Source organism: Panthera onca, chromosome C1, assembly GCF_046562875.1.
Source record: "Panthera onca isolate mPanOnc1 chromosome C1, mPanOnc1 haplotype 2, whole genome shotgun sequence".
Lineage (NCBI taxonomy): Eukaryota > Metazoa > Chordata > Mammalia > Carnivora > Felidae > Panthera > Panthera onca.
The window spans coordinates 163,519,314-163,531,875 of record NC_138346.1 but is presented as its reverse complement, the minus strand read 5'-3'; the positions used below and the strand labels follow the sequence as shown (position 1 = coordinate 163,531,875).

Here is a 12,562-nt window from a genome sequence, read left to right as displayed (position 1 = left end):
GGCGTCCGACTTCGGCTCAGGTCATGATCTCACGGTCCGTGAGTTTGAGCCCCGCGTCGGGCTCTGTGCTGACAGCTCAGAGCCTGGAGCCTGTTTCAGATTCTGTGTCTCCCTCTCTCTCTGCTCCTGCCCAGTTCATGCTCTGTCTCTCTCTGTCTCAAAAGTAAATAAAAGTTAAAAAAAAAATTTTTTTTAAATAAAAATAAAAAAAAAATAATTCTAAGAACAAGTTTTAAAAATAGGTAGTAGTGTCAGTCCTGGTTTATAAAAGTGGAAACTGAGGCACAATGAAGTTACTTTGCAAGGTTACACAGCTATCAAGTGGCACAGTCAGAAACTGAAGCCTGATGTTCTGTATGTACGCTCTTAATTATCATGCTATACCCACCAATAATTTGTTATTCTTCCTGCAGTCTACCAATTAAACACGCGTTTTCTACTTTTTTCTGCTTATGAAGCCTAAATTTAGCCTTAGAGTCTCTTAGAGTCACAACTAATGACGCATTTAGAATCAGTCAACTTACATCAAGAACAGTGAGTGCAGGCAGCAGTCGGAGATCATCTGTAAGTGACTGAAGTTTATTGTTGGATATGATTAGTTTGGTCAAATCCGTCTGCTCCCACCATCGCTCAGTAGCACTGAATGAAAGATTCTGATTAGCTTCCTCAGGGATATCCACATTTATTCTCCAGACACACTGAGGTACTATTTCCATCACCACCACACCAAAAAGAAAAAAAGGAAAAGAAAGAAAACAAGAAGTGAGATACTAAGTGGCATATTTTTATAATAGCCATGCAGTTCATCTATTGGAAAGTAATTTCTGAAACATTAAAAAAAATACTTAAAAACAATTCAAACGAACAATGAATTACAACTAAAGTTGATTTTATTCAAAAACAGAATATGATATGTATTTTACATATTAAATCTTTTATCTTCATTCATCTATATTTACTATATACATACTCTGCACAGCACATTGCAGTCAACATATAATGCAAATAAAGAAAGGACTCTACCACTGCACTAATAGAATAGGGAGAAGGCATGGAAATCAACATTTATAAGGTGATGTCATAATTTTATAACATTAGTATATACTGTCTGAGAAAACACTGATGTTAATAATAGCTAATGATCATAGCTAACACTTACAAATACCAGGCAATTTTCTAATATACTATTTAAACCTCGTAACAACTCTGCGAGATAGGTGTTGTTACTATTCTCGTTTTATAGACAAGAAAAATGGGGCACAGAGAGAATGTATAATTTACCCAGGGCTACACAGCCAGTAAGTAGCAGAAATGGGATTCAAACACCTATAAAGTTATACTACTGTCTTGACTCTCGGTGAATATTTGGAAAGCATAACTGACTCTGGTAGCTGCTCTCTATTTTACCTAACATACAATTTTATTTCTTACCCCATCACACAACATTGTGTGAATCCCATTGGAACAAATATTGCAACTCCTGTAACACAGCAAATAAGACTGTAAGTTGAACATGGAGAGTCGAGGTTCACCACTATAAAAACTGAAACCTCAGGAAGGTACTAACTTGCTATAGCGTTGTAGCAAAACTATTTTAAAGAGTCCTTCATTCCATCATATAAGTAGGACTACATATCAGTCTGATTTAGAACTTTGAGTGTTATTAATCAAGGCAACAATCAGTTATAACCTGCAGTCATTCACTAGGATTACAGAATGATACTAAATGAAAAAGTGCAAAGTTTCAAGTTCAGGATACTGAAGTACAATTTAGGTTTACTAGTCTGATACATTAGATTTATGGAAGCAAAGCAAATCTCCTTAAATCTATGAGACTTATACATACTCAAAAAAAAAAGGTTTCTATGAAAAAGGTACAGCTGACATTATACATAAAGGTGAAAGACTAAGGGCTTTCTCTTAGTGTTTTCTTGATGCACATTCTCACTACGTTAGAATTTTACTATGGATCCTGACCAATGCAATAAAACAAAAGAAATAAAAGATGTTCAGGTTAGAAAGGAAAAAGTAAAACTGTCTCTTTAAGAGACAACATGATCATCTATACAGAAAATCCTAAGGAATCTATAAAAAAAATTATATGTAATGAGTTTAGAAAGTGCACAGAATTCAGGATTAATATACAAAACTCAACTGTGTTTCCATGTATTAGCAATTGATAAATGAAAATATTCTTTATATGTTTAAAGATTTATAAGACACACAATCTAAAACCATGAAATACTCAGGGTTCAGTTTAACAAATATATGCAAGTCCTGTGGTATGTAAATATAAAATATGAAAACTTAGAGAAGATCTAGGTAAGTAGAGAAATATATCACATTACAAACTAATTATTAAGATGTCACCTCTCCCTAAGGTGACTTACAGCTTCAGCATAATCCTAATCAAAATCTCAGAAGGCATTTCTATAGAAATTAACAAACTGATTCTAAAATGTAGTATCAAAATGCAAAAGAACTGAAATAAGTTAAATAATTTTTTGAAACAGAATAAAGTTCTAGAACTTAATTACAAGTCTTACCATAAAGCCTGTCAAGACACTGTGGTATTAGCATAAGGATATATTAATCAATAGAAAAGAAAAGTTAAGGAAAATTCTACACAATAATATACTATCCATTGATTTTCAATAAAGGTGCCAATTTAATGAGAAAGAAACAGTCTTTTCAACAAATCACACTGGAACTCTAAATTCACATGGATGAAAAAAGGAACTTCAACATTTACCTTATGACATACTCTGAAATTAACTCAAAATAGATCATAGACTTAAATATTATAGTTAAAACTATAAAAATTCTGAAAGAAAGCAGAGGAAAAATCTTCACAGCCTTTGGATGGAGAAAATTTCTTAGTTCAGAAAAAGTACAAAACCCAAAAGAAAAAAAAATGATAAACTGGACTTCATCAAAATTAAAACCTTATGTTCTTCTAAAGAAATCATTAATCCTCAGACTAAGAAGATATAATAGATTATCAATAAAGATAGATAACTGAGAAGTACTCGTATCCCCAAAATAGAAAAGGTCTCATAACTTAAGACAAATAGTTCAATTTAAAAATAGACAAAAAATATGAACACTTGGCAGATATACAAATGGTTAATGAGCAGTTGAAAAGATGCTCAACAACATGAGGCATTAAGGAAATGTAAATAAAACCATAAGGACGTACTACAACACGATCCCAAGAATGGCTAATGTTAAAAAGGCTGCCAATAGAAAATGTTGGTAATGACGTGCAGCAACTGATTCACTCATGTTACTAGGAGCAAACCGCTTGGTAAATTCTTAAACAGTTAAATGTACATTTATTTATCACTGTATGTCCACAAATTCTACTCTAGGTATGTAACTCAATAGGAACGATAATGTATGTCTACACAAAGACTGTATTTGAAAGATCATGGCAGTTTTATTCATAATAGTCAAAAACTACAAGCAATTTGAGGTGCCTGGGTGGTTCAGTCGGTTAAGCATCCGACTCTTGATTTCGGGTCAGGTCGTGATCTCGTGGTTAGTGAGTTTGAGTCCTGCATCAGGCTCTGCACCTTAGTGCTTGGGATTCTCTCTCTCTCACTCTCTCTCTGCCCCTCCCCTGCTTGTTCTCTCTCTCTCTCTCTCAAGATAAATAGATAAACTTAAAAAAAAAAAAAAACTAGAAGCAACTCAAATGTATATCAACAAGTGATTGGATAAACAAATTGAGGTATATACATACAATAGACTTACTCAACAATAAAAAAAAAAAAAACTACTAATATAAACAACATGGATGAACCTCAGAAAACATACTAAGCAAGGGAAGGCTAAAGCAAAAGAAATCAAAATTGCAAATGTGTAATTCCATGTAAATAAAATTCTAGAAGAGACTAATCTATATTGACAAAAAGCAGATCATTGGTTGTGTAGAACTAGCAGTAGGGATTGACTGCCAGAAAAGGGGCTTAAAAGGTAATTTCTGAATATTGAAAATGTTCTACATTTTGATTGTGGTAGTGATTACACAAATGTGTGTGTGTGTTTGTATGTCAAAACCTACTGAATGATACACTTAAAATGGATGCATACAGGGCACCTGGGTGGCTCAGTCAGTTGGGCATCTGACTTTGGCTCAGGTCATGATCTTGCGGTTTGTGGGTTCGAGCCCTGTATCAGGCTCTGTGCTGACACCTCAGAGCCTGGAACCTGCTTCAGATTCTGTGTCTCCCTCTCTCTCTCTCTCTCTGCCCCTCCCCGACTTATGCTCTCTCTCTCAAAAATAAATAAACATTAAAAAAATTAATTAAAAAAAGATGCATACATTGTTTGTAAATTATACTCCAATAAGGTTAATGCAAAATAAAAATACAAATAATGTAATATATCAAGATAATCTTAACATATACACATTTATTCATTTATGTATATATGTATCAACAAGTGAATGAATAAACAAATTGAGGTATATACATGTATAAATACACATACATATATACACACTGGTATACTACACACACATACACACACACACACACATATATATATTTCTCTCAAGATAATAATTGCCTTGAAGAGCACTACACAATACAACTTTTTTAATGATGAAAATTTCCTATATGCTGCACTATATGATGGCCACTAGCTCCATACGGTTATTGAACGCTTATTAAAATGTGCCTAAAGTGACTGTAGAACATGATTTTTAATTTTATTTAATTTTGGTTAATTAAAATTTAAATAGCCATAGGTGACTAAGGATTCAACACTAGACAGAATGGCCCTTAACAAAGACTGAGAAAAGATTTCTTTACATGTTTTTTTGGCATATTACTCTTTCTTCCACTTACAATAGTTAATTATAGAAATGGGGAGGGGCGCCTTGGTAGCTCAGTCAGTTGAGCGTCCAACTTCATCTCAGGTCATGATCTCACAGCTTGTGAGTTCGAGCCTCGCGTCAGACTCTGTGCTGACAGCTCGGAGCCTGGAGCCTGCTTCAGATTCTGTGCCTCCCTCTCTCTGCCCCAACCCACTCGCATTCTGTGTCTGTCTCTCTCAAAAATAAATAAACATTAAAAAAAAAAAAAAAGAAAGAAAAAGGGGGAATACAGATGGGCTGATGGTAGAGAACTGTATAATATGGGGAAGATACTTAGAAGTGAGTAAGGGAAGAAACAGACAAGAAATTAAAAAAAAAATGATTAAAATGGTGTTTACATGGAGAGATAAAAGAATGTGTAGCCAGCAAACCATAGTAGCAACAGATCATATGAGATTTAAAGGTCTTTTTTGACCGTTTTAAACAGTTTCATAGATATAAAGATTACCCACCATATATGATGTTTCCTTAAGTAGAAAACCATAATCATTCCCATAAGGTCTATATCCTACTCTATGTAGATTCCATCTTCTAAAAGGCTGTAAATATATTAAACTATGATACACAATAGGACATAATGGGTGTATCTCTGACCAAAGAGTCAGGGAACTAAGATTCGGTGCAACTAATCCAACTGATTGTCAATTAATATCTCATCTAATATCTCTGGTTACCAATTTCTTTGTTGATTAAATGAGAGGGCCCCATCATAATTTAAATGCTAGGATCCAACAACAGTAGTACAAAAAGGCTTTTGCTAGGTGTAGAATAATATTTTAATAACAGCTTATCCTACAAATGCCATTCAGTAAAATGTCTACCCCATTATGAGCATTTTTTAAAAAATTATAAGAAATGAATATAAACCAGTAAGTCCAACACTATGTAAAAGATTAGGAAAAGCTCCATTGATAAACATTCCGAATTTCTCCACAGTAGTTTATTCATGACAACCAATGGGCTCATTACACTAAAGAAAGAATCCCATATCGACAATCCACAATACTATGTCACTTTCAGACTATCTTTAAAACTTAAGGGGCGCCTGGGTGGCGCAGTCGGTTAAGCGTCCGACTTCAGCCAGGTCACGATCTCGCGGTCCGTGAGTTCGAGCCCCGCGTCAGGCTCTGGGCTGATGGCTCGGAGCCTGGAGCCTGTTTCCGATTCTGTGTCTCCCTCTCTCTCTGCCCCTCCCCCGTTCATGCTCTGTCTCTCTCTGTCCCAAAAATAAATAAAAAACATTGAAAAAAAAAAACTTAATAAGAAAAAAATACACGCATACACACACACACCCCCCAGAATAAAATTATAGTTACATAGAAGGTATTAACTCAGTTGCAGCTTGAGATTGACACAAAGAGATGTATCTTTGTGCTTTAGAGCACCTGAGTCATTGTTACGTTAGAATACATGAAGAGAATGGTACTCTTGAAGTCCAGCAGGATACTATAAGAAAAAATGAAACAATGTTTAACATATAAAAAAGAAAACATTTTTACCAATCACTTTAAGAGAAAAATATGCTTGAATTTATTACTTTCACTTGAGAGTACATTCAGTTTTATAGTGAACATAAGCCTCACTGAAACTGTAATTCCATTCTTCCCAATAATTTTTTTTCCTGTGACAATATATGACAGATGGCATTCACTTAACTCTCTTACTCAAGAAAACATTACAATGCAAGTTAATGAACATGACATTAATATAGAGATAAATTTAAGTTTGCACTCATTTATTAAGCAAATTTTGGCACTGACAATAACTTGAAATACACATCAAGAGTTTGAGACACTAAAGTTTAGAATTATTCTAACAGATCAAGAAATAGGAATGGAACTTTTAATTAATTATCTAATTCCTTGTTCCAGACTTCCCTGGATTTCAGTATGCTAAAAATTAAATGTTTACCTCAAGATTCTGCCATCATATACAGATTAAAACACTTTCCTTTTGCTTTTATTTCTAAGAAATGTTCAAGAATTAGCTTGTTTTAATGATCTACTCATCTGGAAATATAGTTTCTTTCTGGAATTATTTGTTGTTAAAATCTGATACTTTGGTTAATTCTTATTAGCTGTTTAGAATATTATAGTAAATTCCATGAAGACAACCAGTAGTCAAAATACAGAGTCAAGGTAAATAATAAAGCAGAACATGGTTAATACAGATGTAAGGGTGGTTATTTAAAACTTGGGAAGTATACGGTTTATGTTACACTTTTTATAGTGTCATAACAAACTCTACATACTGAATAAGGCAAATTCTCACTACCTCAAAATAGATGACATGACATCTGGAGGCCTAAAAGCCCTAGACCTATTTACTTAATTTCACAAATGGAAACTAACCAAACTGCTCTTTGAAAGGTAAGGCAGGATAGCCTTATACCTTTATTTCCCTTTCAAATAATATGGTTTTTGAATAAACATAATTGGTTTGTTTAATAAATTATCCACCTACCAATTTTCTTGTCAGTTCAACAATGTGGTTTCTTTAAAATTTACAGCATTCTTTTGTTCCAAACTCTGGCACCTTTTTCTTTCATTGAGTTTTTGATGAATCACCCAAAAACATGTTCTATACTATTGTTCTACCAATGGCAGGCAACCACAAGGCAACAATCAATACCTCCTTTTCAACTCCATCTTTATTTTATCTGGTCCAATGAAAAAGCTGCAATATCTAGACTAAACCAAACAATGATATATTTTTGTGTACTTGTTCAGAAAAAAGAGCAGTCATTTAAAATTTCCAGAATATTTCTAATGTTCTCTTTGAAGTTGGTTATTAATAGTTATTTTGTTCAGGCATAACTTTGTGAGTAACTTATAAAACTGACACTCATGAATGGTAATTTTAAAACTACCAATAACATTCAGATGTTTAAGAATATTATTGTAGTCATAAGATGAAATATTATGGTCATTAAAAATAATCAGATTTTGTAAGTAACACCAAAAAATGTACAAACAAAATTCAGAAAAGAGGACTCAGTACAATTCTTAATTTGTTAAAAATAAAAAATAAAAGGCAAATTATACATCACATTCACACAGAAAACTATAGAAGAAAAACCTTCAAAATATCAACAGTGATTAACCCTGAATGGTTATTTTCACTTTTTATGCTTTCTATAGATAGTAGTTTTTCTGTCATAGATACAATGCTTTATAAAGAAGAAAATAATAAATGGGTATTTCCATAAAAGAACTACAGCCTATAAAAAGAAAGGGTACTAAAAATCCCCAAGATTACTCAGATTTCAGTTACACACAAAAATTAATCTGTACTGGGTATCAGATAACACCCTATCAGGGAAATAAAGTGTCCCATTGTTCTTAGAGCTTCTGCTAAGAAGAATCAATTCAAGGAGGCCACCATCTAAGAGAAAGAATAAACAGACTGTTAACTGTTTTGGGTTATATACCTCAAAATTAAAGGCTAGGTTCTATTTTTCCAATGTAGAAATTATGGACATGATGGTACATTACAAATGTACCTATGTATTACTGCATAAATAAGAAGGGAAGAAAGACCTGGAATACAACACAAAAAATTTGTTATTTAACAAGTGCAATTTTTAATAAACAAATTTGAATAAAACATAGCAAAATGCTTATGTGACTATAAATTATCTGAAGTGTCAATTTGCTTCTTCAGCACAATATCTGGAGAAAACATACATAACAGGTATATAACAAATGCAATGTAAATAAGTATCTGTCTGTAGTGTTCAAACACTTTCATATGCTCATATCTGTCATATAAATATCTCATGATATCTCATACATATTGATAACAATCTGAAAGAAGCTAAGTGTGATAATCATTTTGAACATAATACATAATTCTAGGTAATAACATTTGGAGATAATTTAATGAGAAGAGATAATATAAATTTGGAGATAATATAAATAATGAGAAGACCTTTTTAAAAAGGAGTATATTTTTCAAAAGTATAACAATGTATAGGCCAGTAAAAGGGACAAGTTAGTAAAAGTTTATCAGAAAAGAGTAGTAATCATTTTTATGCAATTACTTGGTCAAAAAAAAAACCCAATACTTATATTGATTTTATCTACTCTTCATATAATATTGACTTTAAAAAATCCTAACTAACAGGCCACTGGCCTTCTTCTATATATCACTTATTCATTGAATCTTGAGTTACTGAACAGAGACATGTTGCATGAAAAGACAAATAAAGGACAACCATGCTCAACAATAAGAAAACAACCCAATTAAAAAATGAACAGGGGTGCCTGGGTGGCTCTGTCAGTTAAGGGTCCGACTCGTGGTTTCAGCTCAGGTCATGATCTCACGGCTCATGAGTTCGAGCCCTGCCTCGAGCTCTGTGCCGATGGTGTGGAGCCTGCTTGGGATTCTCTCTCCCTCTCTCTGCCCTCCCCCACTCACTCTGTCTCTGCCTCTCTCAAAATAAATAAACTTAAAAAAAAAAGAACAAAAGATCTGAACAGGCATCTCACCAAAGAAGATATACAGACGGCAACCAAGCTTATGAAAAGACGTTGCACATCATATCTAAAACATTGAGATAGGACTACACACTCATTGGAATGGCTAAACTCCAAAAACCTGATAATACCCAAAGTGGCAAGGATATGGAGCAACAGGAACTTTCATTCATTGCTGGAAGGAATGCAAAATGGTACATGCACTCTGGAAGACAGTCTGGCAATTTCCTACAAAGCTAAGCACAGTCTTACTATGTGATCTAGAAATGGCGCTCCTAGGTTAACACCCAATTAGTTGAAAATTTAGGTCCACACAAAAACCTGAACAAATTACAGCTTCATTCAAAACTGCCAATAACTGGAAGCAACAAAGTTGTCCTTCAAAAAGTAAATGGATAAAATGGTACATACATCTATACCATAGAATATTATTTAGAAATAAAAACAAATGAGTTATCAAGGCACAAAAAGACATGGAGGAACCTTAAAGGCATATTGCTTAGTGAAAAAAGCCAATCTGAAAAAGCTACATGTGACTTCAATTATATGACATTTTGGGAAAGGCAAAACTACAGGAACAGGAAGACTGGTGACTGCCAGGCCTCAGGGGAAGCAGATAAGGAATGAATAAGTAGAGCTCGGAGGATTTTTAGGGCAGTAAAACTGTTCATTATGATACCGTAATGGTGGATACATGACATTAGGCATTTGTCAAAGATGAATCCTTTTAAAAGGATATCTTGATGATGACACTGATTTAGAGGGTGAGATTTAAAGAAATCCAGGAAAGCACTTAGAAAGTTATTACAATGTTAATAGTCATAACAGTAATAATCATTTTTACTGTGTACTTTTTAGTACCAGATACTTTGTGTGTATTATCTCATTTAAACCTTAGTAGGTCCTATTATCACAAACACATTATAAATGAGAAAATAAGGCACAGTAAGATTAAGCATCTCAAAGTTACATGAGCAAAGATATGGAGATAAAGAGCATGGCCCCATAAGGGACTTTACATAGTTCAGAATTACAGTGGTTTGGGTGGCAAAGATTGAATGGCAAGAGAAGTTGAAGGCTACAGTTAGATAAACACCTTCTACATTATGGTAACAAGGATTTCTTTTTGATAATAAACTACAAATACCATGTGCTTCTCCCATTTATATTTTTATCCCCTATGAAATACTATACATCCACTTACTCAACATAATTTATGTAGTACCTAATATTTGCCAGTAATTTTGTTAGGTTCCGTTTATACAATGATAACCTAAACGGCCCTGATCATGTCATCATGGAGTTCAGAGCCAAAATTCATTTGCTCCCTTAAACTTACTAGACAAAATCATCTGGGTCCAATCAAAAAGTACATTCCAGTATACCACTTAGTATTTGCAAATATTCATTCATTTACTTATTCCTTCCACAAATATTTATTTAATAAGAATCTATCATGTACCAAGTACTATTTTGGGTTGTTAGTAATAACAACAACGAATAAAACAAAGCTCCCTGACTTCTTGAAAATAACATTCTATTGAGAAGGCAGGGAAGACTATAAACAAATACATAATAAACTCTGATAATGACAAATGTTATTAAAAAATCGAACAAGAAAACAGTGTTAGCAATGGTGTTTATAGATAGAGTAGTTAGGAAGGGCCTCTGAGAGGTGTGACCTCTGAGCAGAGTCCTACAGGAAGCAAGTAACCCCTAGTCAGGTATCAAGGAAACTGTTCCGGGCTCTGAGAAAAGCAAATGTGTATGCATATTTGTAGTTTTAAAATATTTATGTTCCCCACTGATTAAAAGCTTTTCCAGATAGAGCAGAGATTTTATGTCATATACCTTTTCATTCGTTCAGCAAGTATTTGCTTCATCTGCTCTATACATGGCACAATAAAAAAGCAATCATTAGATGAAAAATGGAAGGTTTCAATCTCGGATCGCCTAAAATCTGAATAAAAGAGAAAAACACTATGGGAAGAATGCTATATTCTCTCTCCCCACTTCCCAGTCCCTCCTTTACACAACAGACAAAAAAAAGAGCATTTGGCTATTATTCATGGTGTCCAAATCTGTGCTTGTTGATCTTTACTAGGTTTGCAGGATGGTTCCAAATTCACTTTGTGTGCCATCTATCTTGATCCTCAATTTAGGAAATATGCTCACTATTCCTTGAGGGAAAGTAGGAACCGAACCGTGCTGACCGAACCAGTGTAACTGTGATGAGTGCCTGAATTAGGGCCTGGGAGTCCTGGCTAGGAGACTGTGGCAGTGGCCAAAAGCAGGCCAAGGAAAGGGTGCCAGACAGGGGCAAGTGCTTTCTAACAGCACAATCGGGTGGTACCTCTGGATCTTACCTTCACTAAGATTCCGACCCGACAGGTTTAACTGGCCGCTCTTCCTCGCTGCCTTTAAAAGCCCCTGGGGTACCGAGGCACCGCAGTCTCTCCTCTCAGCTCTGAAACCCACTCGGGGATCCCGCTCGGCCACTCCCTTCAGGCGCGACATGTTCAAACCCTCAAGTCCAGAGGCAGAGCCCCGCGCGTGACGCTTAAAGGTGGCGCCCGCGTGTCACCCCGCCCCTGTCGAGAGCGCGCGCTCCAGCGCGCTGTGCTCGTGGCCTTGAGCTGGGCCTTAGCTCTCGCCGGCGCGGCCCCGATGTCGTCACCGCCAGCGCCTGGGCTGGAGGGTAGAGGAGCCCTTCCCGTTGCCGGTGCCGGCCTTGTGTCTTGGAATTACTTTGCTCAAGTAAGTGCGCTTAACGGACTGAAGAGGGACTTTGGGCTTTATTGTTTGTACTGTTACTGCGACTCCAACCTACTCTTCTGGGCTCCCGCCTTGGCCAGGGTGTCGGGGAAGGATAACCTTCTCTCCTCGCCTGGCCTGAACGTGGGCCTTGACCAAAACTTGAGACCTGGGCGCGGTCTGCAGCCTCTCTGGACCCTAGCCTGTGTTTGTCGTTTGTAGTGGTGGCGCCGGACATCCGTCTGGCGTAGAAGATAAAACAGATTTCTGTTCTTCGCGCATATACCGCGATTCCTAGAATTCGTGCAGCTTGCCTGTTGTTGTATTTAGTTTATAGCCCAGCATAGGAGGTAGCGTGAAATGGAAGGGCTGGCATCAGACAAGGAAAAAGAAAGATCAATGATAAATGTTCTCTCTACTGGACAGTTTACGGAGATCAGCGGAGGCG

The 12,562-nt window shown here is 35.6% G+C and overlaps 2 protein-coding genes across 4 annotated transcripts in view; one reads left to right on the top strand and one right to left on the bottom strand.

Moving 5' to 3' along the window:
• LRRC40 (leucine rich repeat containing 40) overlaps positions 1–11,948 on the bottom strand; it is a 49,311-nt gene extending 37,363 nt beyond the window's left edge. Inside the window, exons 1-2 of one of the 2 annotated variants that reach the window (XM_060625490.3) lie at positions 11,727–11,948; positions 525–706 (exon numbers count right to left, since the gene is read on the bottom strand). In XM_060625490.3, the coding sequence (XP_060481473.1) occupies positions 525–706; positions 11,727–11,877 (333 nt within the window). In that variant the 5' untranslated portion in view covers positions 11,878–11,948. The remainder of the gene's footprint in view (positions 1–524; positions 707–11,726) is intronic. The other variant, XM_060625489.3, reaches the window with a different exon arrangement.
• Positions 11,949–12,010: 62 nt separating this feature from the next.
• SRSF11 (serine and arginine rich splicing factor 11) overlaps positions 12,011–12,562 on the top strand; it is a 44,475-nt gene continuing 43,923 nt past the window's right edge. For both annotated transcript variants that reach the window (XM_060625494.2, XM_060625495.2), the window contains exon 1: positions 12,011–12,117. The gene's annotated coding sequence lies outside the window, so the exon portion shown is untranslated. The remainder of the gene's footprint in view (positions 12,118–12,562) is intronic.